The 20,788-nt window shown below is 42.7% G+C and overlaps 2 protein-coding genes across 8 annotated transcripts in view; one reads left to right on the top strand and one right to left on the bottom strand.

Moving 5' to 3' along the window:
- Rpa1 (replication protein A1) overlaps positions 1-1,614 on the bottom strand; it is a 54,018-nt gene extending 52,404 nt beyond the window's left edge. Inside the window, exon 1 of the mRNA XM_050128753.1 lies at positions 1,500-1,614. Coding sequence (XP_049984710.1) covers positions 1,500-1,532 — 33 coding nt within the window. The 5' untranslated portion in view covers positions 1,533-1,614. The remainder of the gene's footprint in view (positions 1-1,499) is intronic.
- Positions 1,615-1,733: 119 nt separating this feature from the next.
- Smyd4 (SET and MYND domain containing 4) overlaps positions 1,734-20,788 on the top strand; it is a 61,722-nt gene continuing 42,667 nt past the window's right edge. For 4 of the 7 annotated variants that reach the window (XR_007589581.1, XR_007589582.1, XR_007589583.1 and 1 more), the window contains exons 1-2: positions 1,734-2,014; positions 3,065-3,210. Coding sequence is in view for 4 of the 7 variants with exons in the window: in XM_050128812.1 (XP_049984769.1) it covers positions 3,077-3,210 (134 nt within the window). In the remaining 3 variants the exon portion in view is untranslated. The remainder of the gene's footprint in view (positions 2,015-3,064; positions 3,211-20,788) is intronic. The other 3 variants (XM_050128808.1, XM_050128810.1, XM_050128811.1) reach the window with 2 other exon arrangements.

Raw genomic sequence — 20,788 nt, 5'->3', positions numbered from 1 at the left:
GGAGGAAGGGAAACGGAAAGTGGCTGCAGGCCTCACAGTCTCTACAGCCTAGGGTAGGAAACACAAAGTAACTAACATCAGTCAAATAAACGTGCCTTGACATCTGTGAGGACTACTGCAGGACACACAAACCCAGAAACTGCCCTCCCACCAGCCCTGTGCAATGGCTACTCAACACTACCCTCATTTTTCAGACTGGGGAAAGCGTTCAGAATGCCGCCCAAAGTCTACTATAACAAACAAACAAAAAAAAAAATTTACAAGTTTCAAAATAAATGAATTCAGTCCAGTTACTTTGCCAACCAACTCAGGAACAACTGAGCTGAACTGGAACATTCTGTTAGCAAAAGAAATAGCAATGGCCTCTAGGGCAAGAATTTATTTTAAAAAAGAAAGACAGAAAGACAGACAAGGTCTGGCAAGGGGACAGTAAGCAGAGACTGTGGGGACAGTGTGTTGACTGGAAGTGACCAGTTCAGGCGACAAATGGTTGTTCCAGTGTGGATGGAAAGCAGAGATCTGTGTGGAGTTAAAATAATACATTAATTGGTGACGGACCAGGCATAACGTGGGAAGGATTCCTATCTAGTTTAAATTAAGGGATAATGGTGTAATTCATTGGGACAGAGACATCCAGAAATTCAGACCAAGGGCCAGCAAGATGGCTCTGTGGGTGCCTGCTGTGCAAGCCTGGATACCTGAGTTCAATTCCCAGAACCCAGAGAAGTGGCGCTAGAGATCCAACAACTTCACGAAGTTGTCCTCTGGCTTCCAAGGCTATCCCCACGTCAAGGTGTCTATACCTATCTACACAGACACACACAAGTAATTCTTTCTAAATTCAGACATGACTTTGAGGGCAGCGGGCAGAGACGGTCCTTAAGACAGAAGGTAGCTCAGCAAGAATTAATGTGCAACTGACATGCAGATGAGGGCCTTGAGTCAAGAAAAATATAAAGAGGGGCTTGCAAATAAGACAAGGAAAGAGCGGACAACACAGAACCCTAGCAAGAGAGTAGTGTTTGCAGAAACAAGTTTTGGCCAACAAGCCCAAACAATAAGATCAGCTGAAAACTGAAAAACGTCTTCCGGACTTGGCTACATGATGACTTCGGTCAACGTTTTCTCTCGTGAACAGAGAAAAGTCTAATAGGAGTAAACGTTAAGAAGAGGTTAAAAAAAAAAAAAAATTAGAAGAAGAAAAAAATCAAACCGCCGAAAACAACTTCTAGAAAAGTTTGGAGGCAATGGGGAAAGGGAGGAAAGACAGGCCACAGAAGGTAAATAGGTATATGTTTATTTGTCTTATTTTCTTAGGTAGAAGGAACGTGAGCTTGTAAGCGGGGGTGGGGGTGAGAACCACTGAGACCCCCGGGAGGCTTCCCCCGTGGCCACGCAATCTCCTCCCCGCTGCTCTCTGGTTCAACAGCGGCTCCCTCCCCGTCTGCTTTGCACTGCTCTAGGCTCGTTCTACCAGAGCTATCGGCCCCGCTTCTTACCGCAATGGCCCCCTCGCTCAGGTGTCCCACCATGGCTGCACCGCTAACTCCCGCGCTCGCGCTCCGGCACCGCCCGAGCCTCACTGCCGAGGGTCCGGCGGGCTGCTCACCGATTGGCCAGAGCAGCTCCCGCCCCCGACGTACGCACGGTGCGAGGGGCGGACCTAGGCGCCGGCAGCCACCGCATTGGCCACCGCGCGGCGAGCGGAGCACGTGACCCATCTGAGGCCGGGTTCGAGGCCTAGTGGCGGGACGGCGGGGACTGAGGGCGGGGCTCTGCACTACGGTACGGCGGTGTCTGCGTGGTGCCGCTGAGTTGGTACCTTGCCAGCTGTCGGAAGTTTGCCCGCCCGTTTGGCCGATGGACAGAATGGCAGCCCAGGGGACAATCGGAGGTGTTCCCTGGTAACTCTACTGCTAAATATAGTCAAAGCAGTAATCTGAGTCCTTCATGCACGCAGTGCGTGCCCGGCGCCCGCGCCAGGCCCAGAGCTTGACACTGTGGGATAAACAAGGTAAATCAGGCTCAGTCCCTGCCCTCAGAAGAGCGTCGTCCGACCTGGGAGTTGTGCCCAGCCTCACGGGAGACGCGATCTGGGCCACACGTGTGGTGAAGCCCCAGAGTAGGGGGAGGAGGGGGGGGTCGATGAGGCTTTCGAGAGGAGATGCCATTTAAACTGAGTCAAGTATGTGTGGGAATTTGTCAGGTGGATTCCGAGCGAGGGTAGTGGTGTTCCTAAAAGCACGAATGGCCAAAGTACTGGAGAGCCTGGTGTGTTGTCTGTTATCCCAGCCTTTGGGGCGTGGAGGCAGCAAAAGTTCAAAGTCATCCCTTAACAACTTTGTAAATTCGAGGTCAGACTAGACTACCTGAGACCCTCAAAAATTAAAAATTTGGGGTCCTGGCGTGGTGGCACTCAGGAAGTAGAAGCAGACAGATTTCTGCGAGTTCGAAGCCAGTCAGGGCTACAATACTCCTCAAAAAGCAAGAAAAACAACAACAAATACCTGAGCCTATGAACTGAAGGAAAGATCTGGAGATTGAAACAGAAAACTGAAGCACCAAGCCGGGCGGTGGTGGCGCATGCCTTTAATCCCAGCACTCGGGAGGCAGAGGCAGGCGGATCTCTGGGAGTTCGAGACCAGCCTGGTCTACAAGAGCGAGTTCCAGGACAGGCACCAAAGCTACAGAGAAACCCTGTCTCAAAAAACAAAACAAAAAACAAAAAAAAAAAAAACTGAAGCACCTTAGAAATTAAAATTTTAACTTCATAGTGGCTGGGGGTGAAGGCCTTGGACATGTAGGATAAACAGGTGTCTAGAAGGACTGGAATATGAATCAAATGCCATGTTTATATAACCACTATCTACCATAGTTTCTCTAACAGTCTTCCAAAGACCATTTCTGAGTGACAGGATGTCCAGTGACTTGGTACCACCGATTATGTCTCCTTCCACATATCAACAGCTATAGAAAAAGACCTAAAGAATTGATTTTGTTGCTTCTTGATTTTCTAGAATTGTGCATTTGTAGAAAGCTGAATCCTTGTTCTCTAACTTTGCAGCATGAAGGTAGCATGGATCTGCCTGTGGACAAATGGATATCCTACCTGCTTGACAAGTGGGCTTTACTCCCCAAGTCTGTGCAGGACACAATTTCGACAGCAGAGACACTGAACGACATCTTTCTGCGTTCCTCTTCCCTTCTGCAGTAAGCAAATGGAAACTTGAGGGAAATTTTAATCTGGAAAACGTTCTTGTCATTTGATCTGAAGTTTTATCTTCTAATGAAAAGAGTAGTTTTATGTTTTTATACTATGGGGCGTTGAGCAGTTCTTGTCTGTCTTCACATTTCCCAATCTGTGATTATAGAATGTGTAGAGATAATTATTTTCCTTTTTTGGTATGTGTTATATTTCAGTAATCTAGTGTCTTGCTGTCGTCCTAAGGCCATAAACCTTCTTGTCCCTCGCAGGACATGTGCTGCAGATCGTGTAGCTGCCCAGAGAAATTCGTTAAATGCTATAGTTGGGAAAGAACGCTAGAAATCATATAGTCTAGCCCCAGTAATTTTCAAATTCTGTGGACTACATTCATCGATAAGCTAGACATGGTATGTCACAACCTAGTAAGCATGCATATGTAGAAAGCAGTAGACTTTCCCAAGTTTCGGCTATTCAATGAATATTATTTTTAATTTTTTATTTTCTGAAATTAAAATACAATTACATCATTTCCTCCTCCCAACCTTCCCATGTAACCCTCCCCATCTTGCTCTTGTTCTCTCTCAAATTTATGGCCTCTTTTTTTTTTTAAGTTGCAGTGTGTGTGTCTGTGTGTTTCTAAATATATAAATACAGCCTGTCCATTCCATACAATGTTACTTGTATGTGTCTGAGTTCAGGACTGATCATGTGGTATTGCATGGCCAATTGGGGGCTGGCTTCCCTGGAGAAGACTATGTCTCCCACTCTCAACGTTCTTCAGTTGCGTGTAGTTCTTTGTCTAACGTTGAACCCCTGTGAGAAGTTTTTCCCCTTTCAGGTTAACCTTTATATTGGTGTCATCCTTATTCAGGTCTTGTTTAGGCAGCCATGTGGCTGAGTCTTTACAGGTGTAGCTTCCCTGGCATTTCTAGGAGACACAGTCTCAGAGCAGACTTTGTGTGGCTCTAAGAGCATCTTTCCACCCTCCTCTTTCTCCACGTTCCCTGGACCTTTGCTGCTAGAGTTAGATTGTAAAGGTATCCATTGGGCTGAGCACCACCTGATCACTTGTTCAGTAAATATTACCGGTTTCCACGGAGCACTCAATAACATTAGTCCTGCACTCTGGAGGCTGAAGCAGGTAGACTGGCCTATGTAGAGAGTTCTAGGCCAGCAAGGGCAATATAGTGAGACTGTCTCAAAAAAAAAAAAAAAAGTCAGCAGCTCAAATAATAAAAATTGGAACAAAAAAGTCAAATGACAAAGATCACCAGGAAAGGTTGTGAATGTGCGCGCTCTGAGCAGGTTCAAGCAATAGCAAGCAAGCTAGTCTGGACCACAACAGTTGAGAGAGGAGGGAAAATAGTAGGTAATGGGACAGTGGGCGCCTGAAAAATAGGTGGCACAAATCATGCCATAAGAAGTAATGACCTCCGACGATCACAGGAACTGACTTCCGCCAGCAACTCAGTGAGCCTGTGAGAAGCTCTTTCCCGTACCCTCCATAGAGTATTTTCAGCTTGTGAGAACCTGAGCAGAGAGGCAGCCAAGCCTGCTTAGGCTTCTGACCCACAGGACTGTGCGGGTAATAAATGGCTGTTATTTTGAGCTACTCAGCTTGGGGAGTCTGTTGAATAGCAATAGCAAACTAGTTGTCGAGGCTTGAGGAGAGAGCTGACTGTTTTCTAGCAGAGATGAGCAAACAGCCTGCTGAGGTTCCTCCAACTGGCTGTTCTTCTCTTAGGATGGTTTTACCTGATAAACATTCGCAGTTGATTTTAGGATAAGGAGCATTGGTCTTGAACCCTAATTAAGCAAAATAACATGGCTTTTGTTTTTGGCTTTTTTTGGTGGTGGGGTTTTTTGTTTGTTTGTTTTGTTTTGTTTTGTTTTTCCAGACAGGTTTTCTCTGTAGCTTTGGAGCTTGTCCTGGAGCTAGCTTTTATAGACCAGGCTGGCCTTGAACTCACAGAGACCTGCCTGCCTCGGCACACCCCTCCCTCCCCCAGTGCTGGAATTAAAGGAGTGCGCCACCACGCCTGGCCGGTGGTAGTGGTGGTAGTGGTTTTTTGTTTTGGTTTGGTTTTGGTTTTTTTGAGACAGGATTTCTCTGTGAAACAGTCTGGCTGTCCTGGAACTCATTCTGTAGACCAGGTTGGCCTCAAACTCACAGACATCCTCCTGCCTCTGCCTCCCAAGTGCTGGAATTAAAGGTGTGCACCACTACCACCCAGCTTACTCTACTGTTATAGTTTTACTTTTGTCAAAAGATGTTAGAAATCTGCTTGCTATGTGAGTAACTATAATAGACTAAAATTTTCTTCCTGGTTTGCAAAGACTAAATACTCTAGCCTTCTACATGAAAAGTTGGCTGAGCCCTGATTTTTCTTTTTAACAGTTTTCTATTTAATTTCTTTTACTTTTGTGTATGTGTGTATGGCATACACATGCACATGAGGAGGTCATAGGACAGCTCTGGGGAGTTGGATCTCTCCTTCTACCACTTGGGTTCTAGGATTGAACTCAGGTCATCAGACTTGGCAGGAAGTGCCTTTAGATCTGAACAGTCTCACTGGTCCTGAGCCCTGTTTTAAAGACTCACTCTGTCTGCTGTGTTAAGGACAGGCAGCAGCAGGAGCTATATTTAGGGTAGGAAGAAGCATTGGATTCAGAGGTGAGTTTAATAGCAGTTCTTGAGATGAGATGTGTTGTGAAGTAAAAGTGACCCCAGGAAGAAAATGGAAGGATGACATTGCCGTATCTGGGACCCACAGATGGGGAAAGATAGTCCACACTTCGTATTTGAGTTGCATGTGTCCAGTGGATACCCAATGGCAATGTCCAAGCATGCTTGGGATTTAAGAGAGAGGCCTGGGATGGAGATAGAAACCTGGGAAAGCTCTGTGGCTTTTAGAGCCGTCAGACTGGTTAAGTCGCCAAGCAAGAATGTGTGGATGCTCACTGCATGTGCTGTGACAATTTGCCTTCTGTTTGCCTCATTTTGAAATGCTAATCAGAACCCACTAAATTCATTTCATGACCCACTGAATCATGACCTGCAGTTGGAAAAAAAAACTGAAAAATGTCTAAAGCAGTCTACAGGATCTGTGGATTCCCTTTACAGAATTTCAAAACTGGTAAGGAACTGATGAAAGTCTGGATAATAAGCAGAATTTGCCTAGATAAATTCGTCTGATTTACTAACAGAATAATGTAATAAACAAGTCATTTGAGTATTTGATGCATTGGCAGGAATACGAATTAAAGAGGGGGGTTTGTCTGGTTGTTTAGTGCAGGAGTTCCTCAAGACTGGCCTGGGCTTCCTTCCCGTTCCACTTTGTATTCTCAACTGAGGTAGTTACATTCAGACCAGCGACATCCATTTTCTCTGAAATATCCTTAAAATATAGCTTAATCCCTGACCTCTTTTCTGAAATTCAAATCTCTAAATCTAGCTAACTTCTTGAAAATCTCAAAGATACTTAAAAATTCAGCATATCCAGAAACAAACACATGATTTTGCCATTAAAATGAGATTCCCTTCCAGTGGTCCCCATTCTTGTGAATTACAACAGCCTTAGGTTCAGATCCTAACCTAAAAGTTTTAGTGCCTGTTCTAGTTTCATTTCTGTTGCTGTGATAAAATATCCTGGCATAAAACAACTTAGAAAAGGAAAAGGTTTATTTGCCTTGCAATTCTAGGATATGGTCCATGATTTCCAGGAAGTCAAGGCAGGGACTAAAAGCATCTCATCCACAGTCAAGAACAGAAAAAGAATGAACACCTGGATCCTGGCTTGTTGTTAGCAAGCTTTCTCTTTTTTGTTTGTTTGTTTGCTTGCTTTGGTTTGGTTTGTTTTTTTTTTGAGACAGGGTTTCACTGTAGCTTTGGAGCCTGTCCTAGAACTTGCTCTGAAGCCATCCCACTAAAATCAGTAACTAGACAAGGATGTCCACTCTCTCCATACCTCTTCAATATAGTGCTTGAAGTTCTAGCAATAGCAATAAGACAACATAAGGGGATCAAGGGGATTCGTATTGGAAAGGAAGAAGTTAAGCTTTCGTTTATTTGCAGATGATATGATAGTATACATAAGCGACCCCAAAAACTCTACCAAAGAACTCCTACAGCTGATAAACACCTTTAGTAATGTGGCAGGATACAAGATCAACTCCAAAAAATCAGTTGCCTTCCTATACACTAAGGATAAAGAAACAGAGAGGGAAATCAGAAAAGCATCACATTTCACGATAGCCACAAAGAGCATAAAATATCTTGGGGTAACCCTGACCAAGGAAGTGAAAGATCTATTTGATAAGAACTTTAAGTCTTTGAAGAAAGAAATAGAAGAGGACACCAGAAAATGGAAGGATCTCCCTTGCTCTTGGATTGGGAGGATCAACATAGTAAAAATGGAAATTCTACCAAAAGCAATCTATAGATTCAATGCAATCCCCATCAAAATCCCATCAAAATTCTTCACAGATCTGGAGAAGACAATAATCAACTTTATATGGAAAAACAAAAAACCCAGGATAGCCAAAACAATCTTATACAATAAAGGAACGTCTGGAGGCATTACCATCCCTGACTTCAAACTCTATTACAGAGCTACAGTATTGAAAACAGCTTGGTATTGGCATAAAAACAGAGAAGTCGACCAATGGAATCGAATAGAAGACCCTGACTTTAACCCACAAACCTATGAACACCTGATTTTCGATAAAGGAGCTAAAAGTATACAATGGAAAAAAGAGAGCATCTTCAACAAATTGTGCTGGCAAAACTGGATGTCAATCTGTGTAAGAATGAAAATAGATCCATATCTATCACCATGCACAAAACTCAAATCCAAGTGGATTAAAGACCTCAATATCAGTCCGAACACACTGAACCTGATAGAAGAGAAAGTGGGAAGGACTCTACAACATGTGGGCACAGGAGACCACTTCCTACGTATAACCCCAGCAGCACAGACAGTAAGGGCCTCATTGAATAAATGGGACCTCCTGAGACTGAGAAGCTTCTGCAAAGCAAAGGACACTGTTGCTAAGACAGAAAGGCAACCCACTGACTGGGAGAAGATCTTCACCAACCCCGCAACTGACAAAGGTCTGATCTCCAAAATATATAAAAAACTCAAGAAACTAGACCGTAAAAGGCTAATCAACCCAATTATAAAATGGAGCACTGAGCTCAACAGAGAATTCTCAACAGAAGAAGTTCAAATGGCCAAAAGACACTTAAGGTCATGCTCAACTTCCTTAGTGATCAGGGAAATGCAAATCAAGACAACTTTAAGATACCATCTTAAACCTGTCAAAATGGCTAAAATAAAAAACCACCAATGATAGCCTTTGCTGGAGAGGTTGTGGAGAAAGTGGTACACTCATCCATTGCTGGTGGGAATGCAAACTTGTGCAACCACTCTGGAAAGCAGTGTGGAGGTTTCTCAGGAAATTCGGGATCAACCTACCCATGGACCCAGCAGTACCACTCTTGGGAATATACCCAAGAGAGGCCTTATCATACAACAAAAGTATATGCTCTACTATGTTCATTCCAGCATTGTTTGTAATAGCCAGAACCTGGAAACAACCTAGATGCCCTTCAATTGAAGAATGGATGAAGAAAGTATGGAATATATACATATTAGAGTACTACTCAGCAGTAAAAAACAAGGACTTCTTGAAGTTTGCAGGCAAATGGATGGAAATAGAAAACACTATCCTGAGTGAGGTAAGCCAGACCCAAAAAGAGGAACATGGGATGTACTCACTCATATTTGGTTTCTAGCCATAAATAAAGGACATTGAGCCTATAATTTGGGTTCTTAAAAAAGCTAAATAAGAAGGAGAACCCAAAGAAAAACATATAGGCATCCTCCTGAATATTAACCTTCATCAGGCGATGAAAGGAGACAGAGACAGAGACCCACATTGGAGCACCGGACTGAAATCTCAAGGTCCAAATCAGGAGAAGAAGGAGAGAGAGCACGAGCAAGGAACTCAGGACTGCGAGGGGTGCACCTACACACTGAGACAATGGGGATGTTCTATTGGGAACTCACCAAGGCCAGCTGGCCTGGGTCTGAAAAAGCCTGGATTAAAACCGGTCTCGCTGAACATAGCGGACAATGAGGATTACTGAGACCTCAAGAACAATGGCAATGGGTTTTTGATCCTACTGCACCTATTGGTTTCGTGGGAGCCTAGGCAGTTTGGATGCTCACCTTACTAGACCTGGATGGAGGTGGGTGGTCCTTGGATTTCCCACAGAGCAGGGAACCCTGATTGCTCTTTGGGCTGACAGGGAGGGAGACTTGGTTGGGGGAGGGAAAGGGGAGGCGGCGGTGGGGAAGAGACAGAAATCTTTAATAAAGAAAAAAAAAAAGAATTTGCTCTGTAGACCAGGATGGCTTTGAATTCACAGAGATCCACTGTGCCTCTGCCTCCAGAGTGCTAGGATTAAAAGTGTGCACCACCACAGCCTGGCACTTTCTCCCTTCTTATACTTGAGACCTCCTGTTCGGGGAATGGTACTGCTCACGATGGGCTGAGTCTTCCCACATCAATTAACAATCAGGATAATCCCTTACCAACATGCCCTTAGCCTACCCCAGTGTAGACTATCCCTTCATTGAGACTCTTCCCAGATGATTCTCAGTTAAATCGAGTTAACACTTAAAGCTAATCATCGCAGAGCTATTCTGTATTGAAAAACCAAATTTGTGAGCCAGACTGGTAGGGCATGCCTATAATGCCAACATAAAGGAGGATTGCAAGTTCAAGGTCATTAACAAAGCCAAGTTTGAGACCATCATAGACTACATGAGACCTTCCCTTCATAAATAAGAAAGAAATAACAAACTAACTCATGGTATCCTCCCCCCAGCCTACGTCAGATCATCTTGTAGTGTCTCTTACTGAACTGTACCAATATCTGTCCAGTTACAACCCAGAAACTGACTGATCTCTTTCTTTCCCCATTACACTTCACGTTAAATCTACTCTCAAACTTTGGTTTTGCAGTATATATTGACAAATTTCTTCACATTTCACAAATAGAACTTCTGCTTCCAGGTGGGATATGATAGATCATAGCAGACAATACTCCCAAGGCCACTAACAATTTTCTACTGTAGCAAACACATTTTACGGACATCAGATAGCAGCAAGGTCTAGATGTACTAAAATTTCTGAAGGGAAAGACTGCTTCTTAGTGATCACTAGCTACTTTCTTTCCTGGGGACAAATTGTAGACCAAAGAGTGAGGATGAGCCCAGCAGAGTGACCACCCTGGAAGAAACGGAGGTTGGCAAAGCTCTTGGCAGTTATTTAGGTCTGGTCCAGTGGATTGACAGCTGGGCAAATTCATAGCCCGAATACAAAATCGGTTTTCCCCAGTTCTCAGGAACGGAAAGTGAACTAAAAAGGTGGAATAAAATCTTCAGTCTTATAGTGGAGAAGCAAAATCCCACTGCCAGAAAGGACACTTCAGCAAACACAAATGACCTCTGTCAAGACATTTGCCAGATGTTGAATGTCTGTGATGTGACAAACCACAGATCCAAGTTCAGAAGCCCCCAAGACCAAAACTTTGAGGCCTAGAGAAATGGAGGGTTCTTTCTAGGCTCACAGACTAAAGCTCAGGAGGACCATATCCAAGGACTAGTGAAAAAGTAGCTATACTGAATTTTGTGGGGTTGTTTTGTTTTTAAAGACAGGTCTGTCGTGTAGCATAGGATGACGTCAGGTTTGTTCCTCCTGCCTCAGCCTGACTAGTGCTAGCGGAAGGAAACATGCTGCTTAAACATGAAGACTTCGAGTTCAAACCCTGGTACCCACATATATTAGAGTTCTCTAAAGTGATAGAGCTGATTGAATGAATATATGGTTTTTGCTTTGGGGTTTGGGGGGTTTTTGTTTTGTGTAGCAACACCCTTTGGGTGTTCTGGAATTCAATCTGTAGACCAGGCTGGCCCTGAACTCAGAGATCCACCTGCCTCTGCCCCCACCCCCCAGTGCTGGGATTAAAGGTGTGCGCCACGATACCTGACTGATTATTATGGGTTTTATTAGATTGACTTACAAATATGGTGTGGGTGTTCCAATAGTGGCTTCTCTGACACTGGAGAGACTGAGACTCTAGTAATTGCTCAGTACTAAATTCTCAGTAGGCTGCATGTCTCAGCTGACCCAGCAGAGAGGCCTTCAGTATTCCTGGAGAGCTTCTGGACTTCCATCTAGGTTGGAAGTTGAACAAAGTTGCTTGTTGTATCAGCAAAGGAATACCTCAGCAACAGTACAGATGAACTTGCCAGCAAGAGTGAAGGCAAACAGGCAAATGACAAAGTTTCCTTCTCCATGTCTTTTTTTATCTGGACTGTCACTAGAAGGTACTATCCACATTTAGTGTGGGTCTTCTCTCTTTAAATGGTCTGATCAAAAACTCACTCACAGGGGGTCAGAGAGATGACTCAGAGGTTAAGAGCACTCGTTGCTCTTGTAGAGGATTTGAGTCAATTCCCAGAACTCACATGATAGTTCACAACTATCAGTTTCTCCAGTTCCATGGGATCCATCACTGTCTTCTGACCTCTGTGGGCACCAGGCATGGATGTAGTACACATACATACATGTAGGTGAAGCATTCATATGCATTAAATTAAATAAATAAGAAAATCCCCCTTAGAAATGCCAGCAGCTTGAATTTTAGTTGATTGCACATCCAGTCAAGTTGACAACTAAGATGACCCAGACATGACCGCATGCATCTATAACCTCAGATGTTACTTAGATGTGTGATTGGAGACAAGGTGATCCCAGGGACTTAGTAGCCAGGCAGCCTAACTGAAAAAGTGAGCTCCAGATTCAGTGAGAGAGACTGTCTCAAAAATTAAGATGAAAAAACAACTGAGGGAGACATCCATACATCATCCTCCAGACTCCATATTCACCTGCACACAGAGATGCACACATTCATGCATCACATACACACACAGTAAAATCAAATTAAAAGACAAGTAGGATATGGTGTCATAGACTTATAATCCAAACACTTGACAGACAGACAGGAGCATCAAGAGTTGGAGACGGGCTGGAGATGGCTCAGCTCATAGAACATTTGCTGTCTTCCAGAGGACCCAGTTTCAATTCCCAGCACTCTCATGGCAGCTCACAACCATCTGTAACTCCAGTTCCAGGGAATCTATGCTGGCTAGTTTTTAGGTCAACCTGACATAAGCTAGGATTATCTGAGCAGAAGGAACCTCAGTTGAGTAATATCTCCCTTCAGATTGGCCTGGAGGTAAGCCTTTGAGATCATTTCTTGACTGGTGATGGATGTGGAAGGGCCCAGTCTGCTGTGGGTAGTACCCTTCCTGGGCAGGTGATCCTGGGGTATAAAAAAGCAGGCTTAGTACGCCTTCAGCGGTTTTCCTCCATGACTTCTGCTTTAGTTCCTGCCTCCGGGTTCCTGCCTCGAGTTCCTGGCCTGAGTTCCCCCAGTGATGAAGTGTGTGACTTGAGAGTTGTAAGATGGACTAAACCCTTCCCCAAGTTGATTTTAGTCATGGTGTTTGATCACAGCAACATGAATCTTAACAAAAAAAGATCCAGTGCCCTCTTTTAGCCACTGAGGGTGCCATGTAAGCATGTGGTGCACAAACATACTTGCAGGCAAAAACACCCATACACATAATAAATTTTTAAAAGGGGACTGGAGAGAGGGCTCAGTGGTGATGAACACTGACTACTCTTGCAGGGCACCCAGCACCACACAGCAGCTCACAACTGCTTACAATTCAAGCTCTAGGGGATCTGATGTCCTCATCCAGCTTCCTGTGATATCAGGCACACGCATGGTGCACATGAAATTAAATAATTAAAGAGGAAAAAAATTATAAAGAGTTTGAGGCCAGCCTGGGCTATATAGTGAGATTTTTCCTCAAAGGAAAAAAAAAAGTTAACAAATATTGGTTGAATGTTTTAGGAACTATTATATGTTAATGTTCAAAATAACATATAAATAAGAATCTGGGATAAACAACTTTATGGGCAGCTCTGGCACTCAAGCCTTTCAAATATATATACACCCTGAGCACTTGGTAACATATTGCTAATTCCAGAAATGTCCTTAAAGGAGCTTTTTTTTTTTTTTCTTTTTGGTTTTTCGAGACAGGGTTTCTCTGTGGCTTTGCCTGTCCTGGCACTAGCTCTGTAGACCAGGCTGGTCTCGAACTCACAGAGATCCGCCTGCCTCTGCCTCCCGAGTGCTGGGATTAAAGGCATGCGCCACCATCGCCCGGTTTAAAGGAGCATTTTTGTCAGTGTCTTTATTACCAAGGACTATTTTGGGTTTTTATTGTTGTTGCTTGATTGGTTTTTTTCATTTGTTTTTTATTCTTTTTAAGGCATGTTCATACTATGTAGCCCTGGCTGGCATAGTACTTGCTATGTGATCTCAAACTGGTAATTGTTGTGCCTCAGAGTATAGGCATGCATAACCTTGTGTGTAACTGAAGGTTTCACTCTCTCTTTCTTCCTTCCTTTCCTAGATCTATTTATTATGTAGTGTTCTTCCTGCATGTACTCCTGCAGGCCAGAAGAGGGCACCAGATCTCACTATGGATGGTTGTGAGCCACCATGTGGTTGCTGGGAATTGAACTTGGGACCTCTGGAAGAGCAGTCAGTGCTCTTAACCGCTGAGCCATCTATCCAGCCCGAGATTTCTTTTCTTTATTCTCTTTGTTTGTTTGGGGCTTATGTGTGGAACAGAGAGGTAAGATGTGGAAATTGGTTCTCTCCTTCCTCCACGTGAGTCCCAGGGATCAAACTAAGGTTGTCAGATCTTTTTGGCAAGCACTTTCACATGTTGAGCCATCTCGCCAGCCCCAGTTTGGTTGTTTGGGGGTCTAGGAATTGAACCTGGAGCCTCAGAAATGCCCCTTTTTTATGGATGTTTTGGGGTTTTGTTTTGTTTTTGTTTTGAAACAGGTTCTCACTATGTAGCTCTGGATATCCTGGAACTACCCGTAGGCTGGCGGCCTTGAACTTATAGAGATCCACCTGCCTCTGCCTCCCAAGTGCTTAATTAAAGATGTACGTAGCCACACCTGGCTAGCATTAATCTTTTTAACAACTATGCCTTCCTTATCTATATCTTGACGTGCACTCCCATTGTGATTTGTTCCTTGTGTTTTTATCCTCTATTAACTGGTGGTTTGATACTTCGTTCCTCGTGGGTAGTGTTCTTTTAATAAACTGTAGATACTTTAAGATGTAGGGGTTGACTGATAGGTAGGTTGGTGGTGGTAGGCCGGTAAGGTCTAGGCAGCTCTCTGCTTCCTGATCCACCACACAATGAACACCTGCCCTCTCCCACGCCCTCCTGCCTACATGCAAGCTGTCCCAGCGTGCCCTCCCTGCTGTCACAGATAGAAACCCCTGAACCCTTTCCTCTGCTGCTTTTGCCAGGTATTTGGTCAGAGCAGCACAAAAGCTAGCTGTGTGAACTAAGTTGTATATCCAGACTGCTTTTCTACCAAAACTGCCCTCCAACCTTAATGTACAGCCAACTAAATGCATCTAGTATCATTCAAGCAGTAACCTGGCTGCCTTAAAATTCCCTCCAGTAGATTAATCATCACCTTTAAACTCGGCCTTCTACAAAGTCTCAAGGCGTGACAAAATGTAGATCAGTCCTTTGTCACAATGTCACAGGAATGCCTTTAATCCAATTCCCAAGAAAATGCTTATTTCCATCTGAAACCTCCTGAGCACACGCAGCCTTTCCTCTCTGCATTCCATCCACATGCTCCTCTCAGCTCTCAGCAGGAGAGGCCAGTAATTCAGTTCAGAACATTCCGTGCTTCCTGTAGCCTCTTACTCCAAACTTTTTTGAAAATTTTATTTATATTTTATGTATATGAGTGTTCTTCATGTACACCTGCAGGCCAGAAGAAAGTATGAGATTCTATTACAGGTGGTTGTGAGCCACCATGTGGTTGCTGGAAATTGAACTCAGGACCTCTGGAAGAGCAGTCAATGCTCTTAATCTCTGAGCCATCTCTCCAGCCCTACTCCACACTTTTCTACACACCTCCTCTAAACCAGTTTCAAAGCACCTGAAGTCCATCATTAGGTAAACTCCACAGCAGCCCTACAGTCTGCACCACTTTTCTATGTTGCTCAGTTTTTCAGCGTTGTAGCAGAATACCTGGTAAAACTCAAGGGAAGAAGGTTTGGTTCTGGCTTACAGTTTCAATACAGAGGCATCTGGCTGCATGGCTTTGAACCTGAAGGAAATCTGCTTGTGGCAGAAGAGGCTGCTCACTGCATGGCAGCCAAGAAGCAGAGAAAGCAAAGAACCAACAACAAGGTAGACCTTCAAGGTGTGCCCCAGTGATGACCTTCTTCCAGTTAGACCTCATCTTGCTTCTGCCACCTCTCAGTAATGTCTTCCGATTATCAGTCTATCAATTAATTAATCCATTGATTAGGTCAGAGCGTTCCTGATCCAATCACTTCCTAAGAGTCCCACCTCTGAACTTTACCTAGAGGACCAAGCCTCCAACTCGGGAATTTTGGGGGAACTTTTCACATTCTTTTTATTCTTTTCAAAGATATATAGTCAAAGAGCTTTCCAATCCTTTGTGTATTTGCATATGTTTGTACATAAATACATCATTATATATCTTTCTCCTTATTCTCCATTAGATTATATTGTGTGCATTTATCTGCAGGGGCTTTTTAACATCACACCTTAATCTTCTTAACAGCCATAGGATATAACTAAAATAGTATAATTATGTCTCAATTTAGTTGTTCTTTTTCCTACTGATGAGCAATTAAGTTTTTTGTTTTTTGGCTTTGTTTCACTATTACAAACAAAGCTGCAGTAAACAAACTTTATGTGTGTTTTTGAGCACATACTTAAGAAATTAGGATAGACTCTTAGACAGTGAATTGCTCCACCCATGGTTATGGGCATCTTAAATAAATAGCTCCTGCTATTCTCACCAGCATTCTAAGCAACTGTCCTTGGGTTCAGTTTCCAGAACCACAAAATATGACAAGAACAAAGGCAAAAAAAAAAATACTGGTAGTTAATTGACAGTTTTCTGATCACAAGAGAAATAGTATTCTTTTCCTGTTATCAAGCTCACTTGTGTTGCTTCTGTGATTTACTTATTTGTGTTCTTTGTCCATTGTGCTAGTGGGTTATCTTACATCTATCTGTGAGTCTAGCTCCTTAGTTGCTATACTTCACTATGTATGTTACTAATTTTTCTGGACTTTTAAATCTCTTTTAAAACTTCATGATATCTTTCATTGTACAATCAGCCATCCATATTGACAGTACCTTGGATGAAAAATATTAGGCAGGAAAAGGAATCCCAGCAAATCCTCCCACAGCCAGACTTGAATAGCTGAATCCATATACCTGACATGGCATATCGGCACATGTACCTGACGTGGTATGTAGGCACACCCAGTTAAGCTTCTTGCTTGTTCAGAGCCTATCTCCAGCTCAATGTTCGAGCAATATTCTCCATATCTGGTACAGCATTTGTGCTGTAAGCAGCCTTAGGATGCATCTGTACTGATCATATATAGGTTCTTTTTCTTGTCATTAGTCACTGAACCATACAATATAACAACTGTGTATATGGCATTTATGTTACATTAGGTATTGCATTAGAATATCGGGGCCAATGGTAGAGGTTTTACCTAGCATGCATAAAAACTTTGACGTGGTCCCCAGCACCGCCACCCATACATGTAGAAATGTTGTAAAGAATAAGGATGTTTCATGCAAATACTACAGCATATTATGTAGGGACTTGAACACTGGCAGATTGTGTGTGTGCATGTATGTGTGTGTATTAATTATCATACAAGCATATCTGTTCTTTGGGTTGGGTTGTGGTTTTTTTGGGTATTTATATTTAGATTTATTTTATGTATGTCTATGCACCACATGTGTACCTGCTGCCCATAGACACCAAAAAAGGGCATTGGGTCTCCTGGGACTGGAGTTACAGATGGTTGTGATGTACCCTGTGATATTAGGAACTGAACCCAGATCCTCTGCAAGAGCAACAGGTGCTCTTAACTGTTGATCAGTCTCTCTAGTCTCTCTTTTTTTTTTTTTTTTTTTTTGAGTCTTGAGTTTTTCTATGTAAACATGATATGTAGACCATGCTGACCTTGAATGCATGGGATCCTTCTGCCTCTGCCTCTCCAGTGCTTAAACTATAGGTATATATCACCACCCAGCTTTTGTGCTTGTTTTTTAAGATAGGGTTTTGCTATGTAGCCCTTTCTGGACTGGTATTTGTCATATAGCCCAAGCTAACCTCAACTCATGGCTGTTCTCCTCCCTCAGCCTCAAACATTAGGATTGCTAGTGTGCACCACATGCCTGGCTTGTCATTCTCCTTTACAGCTTCTGAATTATATGCTTTGCTTATAATGATCTATTCTACATCAAGGTTATAAAATTTTATTCTAACTTTTTTATAGTTTTATATTTTTAACTCTAATTCATCCAAAAATTTTCCAGCTCTATTGGTATATAATTGATTGATAAAAATTATATGTATCTACTGTGTTATCTTAGTGTTCTACTGCTGTGATGAGACACCATGACCAAGGCAACCCTTATTAAAGAAAACATTTAACTGGGCTTGCTTACAATTTTAGAAGACTTCAGTTCCATTATCATCATGGCAGGGAGCATGTTGGCACAAAGGCAAGCATGGTGCTGGAGAAGTAGTTGAGAATTTTACATTCTGATCCTCAGGCAGATGAGGAAGGGAGGGAGAAAGTGATAGAAACAGGGACGGAGACAGAGAGAGACTGTGCCTGACATGAACTTTTAAAACCACAATGCCCACTCCCAGTCACATACCTCCTCCAACAAAGCCACACCTCCTAGTCCGTCTAAACAGTTCCACTCCCTGGTGGAAGCAATGGAGTCCCTTCTCATTCAAACCACCACAGGTGTACAGTGTGATGTCACAATACACATACACAGCTGAAATGAACGTTGTGTTTGGTTGGTTGTTTTTTTTTTGTCAAATTGACACATATCTAGACATTTGGGAGAGGTAATCTGAATTGAGGAATTGCCTCCATCAGATTAGCTTGTGGACATGTCTGGGGAGCATTTTCTTGATTGCTGATTGTTGTGGGAGGCCCATCTCACTGTGGGCAGCCCTACACCTAGGCAGGTAGTTTTGAGAAGTATAAGAAAGCTAGCTGTGTAGAAGCCTGGACACAAGGCGAGAGGTAGCCTTCCTCCATGGTTTCTGCTCCAGTTCCTGCCTCCGGATTCCAGCTTGATGATTGCTGTCCTGACTTTGCTCAATGATGTGTTGTTATCAGGATGTGTTAGCCAAATGAACCCTTCCCTCCCCTGGTTGCTTTTATCAGGGTTTTGTCATAACAAACTAGAATGACATTTTAATTTTTTTTGGATAAGACAATTTTTCTACAGCATATATTGAATGGCCTGTCTTGTTTCCAGTACTTCAAAATGCCATACTTACTGAAAATTAAGTTCCCACATACTTTATAAATTTGTTTCTACATTCTCTGTGCCAAAACCAAAGAGTTTTAATTGCTATGACTTCATTCATTTTATTACTTTTTTAAGTTTCAAGTTAACAGATACCCAGTTCAAATTTGATATTTATAACTATGAACCCAAAACTTTCAAAAGCAGATAAATTTTCAGACTGCCTTGTAGACAAAGGCTCAGAGCATGCCCTCAGACTTCATATTTCTTTAACATCTAGCAGACTTTGCATCTGGTAATGCTGTACTTAGCCCAGGGCACACCCCCTTAGCTTACTAACCCCAGAGAAGGAGACCTTTTTTTCTGGATAGTTTCATTGAAAAGTTCTGGGAAAACTTTATTTTCCAAGAGAGGGTTTCACTATGTAGCTCTGTCTGTCCTGGAACTCACTATATATATCAGGCTGGTCTTGAACTCACAGAGATCCTCTAGCCACTACATCCTGAGTGCTAGGAGTAAAAGCATGCTCAGCTATGTCCAGCAGTGGGAACAGATTAGCCTAATTATGATTTCCCACATATTGCCCAAACCTGGTGTGATCTGGAGGTCAATCCTGTTTCCACTCAAGGAACCATTTCCCCACTGGCATTTACTAGTAGGAGGGAAAGGGCACTCAAGAAGCAGGGAACCAGAAGTAGGTGGAGCTCTGTGAGTTTTAGGTCAGCCTGGTCTACAAAGAGAGTTCAAGGATAGCCAGAGCTACATAGAGAAACCCTGTCTCAAAAAACAAAATAATAATAATAGTAACAACAACAACAACAACAACAAATCATGGAACTCTGCAGCGCAAATGTGACTCCTAGTTGTATAACTAGGCTAAGATGCACACATCTACAGTCACCACCCTTCTTCAGAACCCTTGTTGTATAGTGTACATTTCCCCATGTGAGCTTTAGAACTGGCTTGTCGCGTTTCATAAAATTGTTGTTGGGCTCTTGATTGGAATCGTGTTAAATTTATAGGTTCATTTAGGGAGAGCTGACATTTTTACAATATTAAATGTTTTCATCCAAGGAAAAGGTTGTCTTGCCACTTACTTGGGGTTTTTTTATGTCCTTAAGTAAAGGTTTATAGTTTTCTTTATATAGGTCTTGCACATTTCCTGCTAGATTTATTTTTACTTGTAAGGTTTCCTTTGTTGTTATTGTGTATAAACATTTTCCCCCAATTATATTCTATAATTGATGGTTAGAGGTTATAAATAAAAGGTAGTATTTTTTAAATTGCTGTATAAATGACTGCTTTGGTGTACTACAACATTATCTCATTGTTATACCAATCTACTTGGCATTTTTAGGTTAAATATTGGTATCTGTACATAGTAACCCTCTGACCAGTATTTGTACTTCTTATGTACTCTTTACTTTGATAGCATAGGTGCACATCTCCTGCTGTGGTGAATGCTAATTACCTTAGGATAGTTACCATAGGCTTATAGCGCACAGCTTGCTTCAGTTCAGGGGAGTTGCCCTATTTCCTCAATGCTAAAGGGTTTTTTTAAGTCACAACAAGCATTGGATTTTATCAAATTTATAAGATATGACCATTTTTTCTTAATCTGTTTTAAGATTTTTATGACTATAGGTATAAATAATATTAGCCTACATATTTCTTCTGTTCTTTTTGTCAACTCTTAGATTTAGAGTTGTGGTGGTCTCAGAATGAATCAGGAGCTTCCTGTCTCTTTCTCTGTTCTTACATCGCTTATTTAGTGTAATGACAATGTGTGTATCTGCCAGCTATGCCTTACACACAAAAGGCATCTGCCACACCCTTCCAAAACAGTACCACCAGTTAGAGATCATGTTCAAACGCATGAGCCTTGCCAGGCGGTGGTAGTGCTCGGCTTTAATTGCAGCACTGCACTCGGGAGGCAGAGGCAGGTGGATCTCTGTGAGTTCGAGGCCAACCTGGTCTACAGAGCGAGTTCCAGGACAGGCACCAAAACTACACAAAGAAACCCTATCTACAAAAAAAAAAAAAAAAAAAAAAACAA

Source organism: Alexandromys fortis, unplaced genomic scaffold (assembly GCF_014885135.2).
Source record: "Alexandromys fortis isolate MF-2015 unplaced genomic scaffold, M_Fortis_MF-2015_v1.1 scaffold_80, whole genome shotgun sequence".
NCBI classification, from domain to species: Eukaryota; Metazoa; Chordata; class Mammalia; order Rodentia; family Cricetidae; genus Alexandromys; species Alexandromys fortis.
The sequence above is the reverse complement of the archived record's forward strand: the minus strand, read 5'-3'. Positions and strand labels throughout refer to the sequence as shown.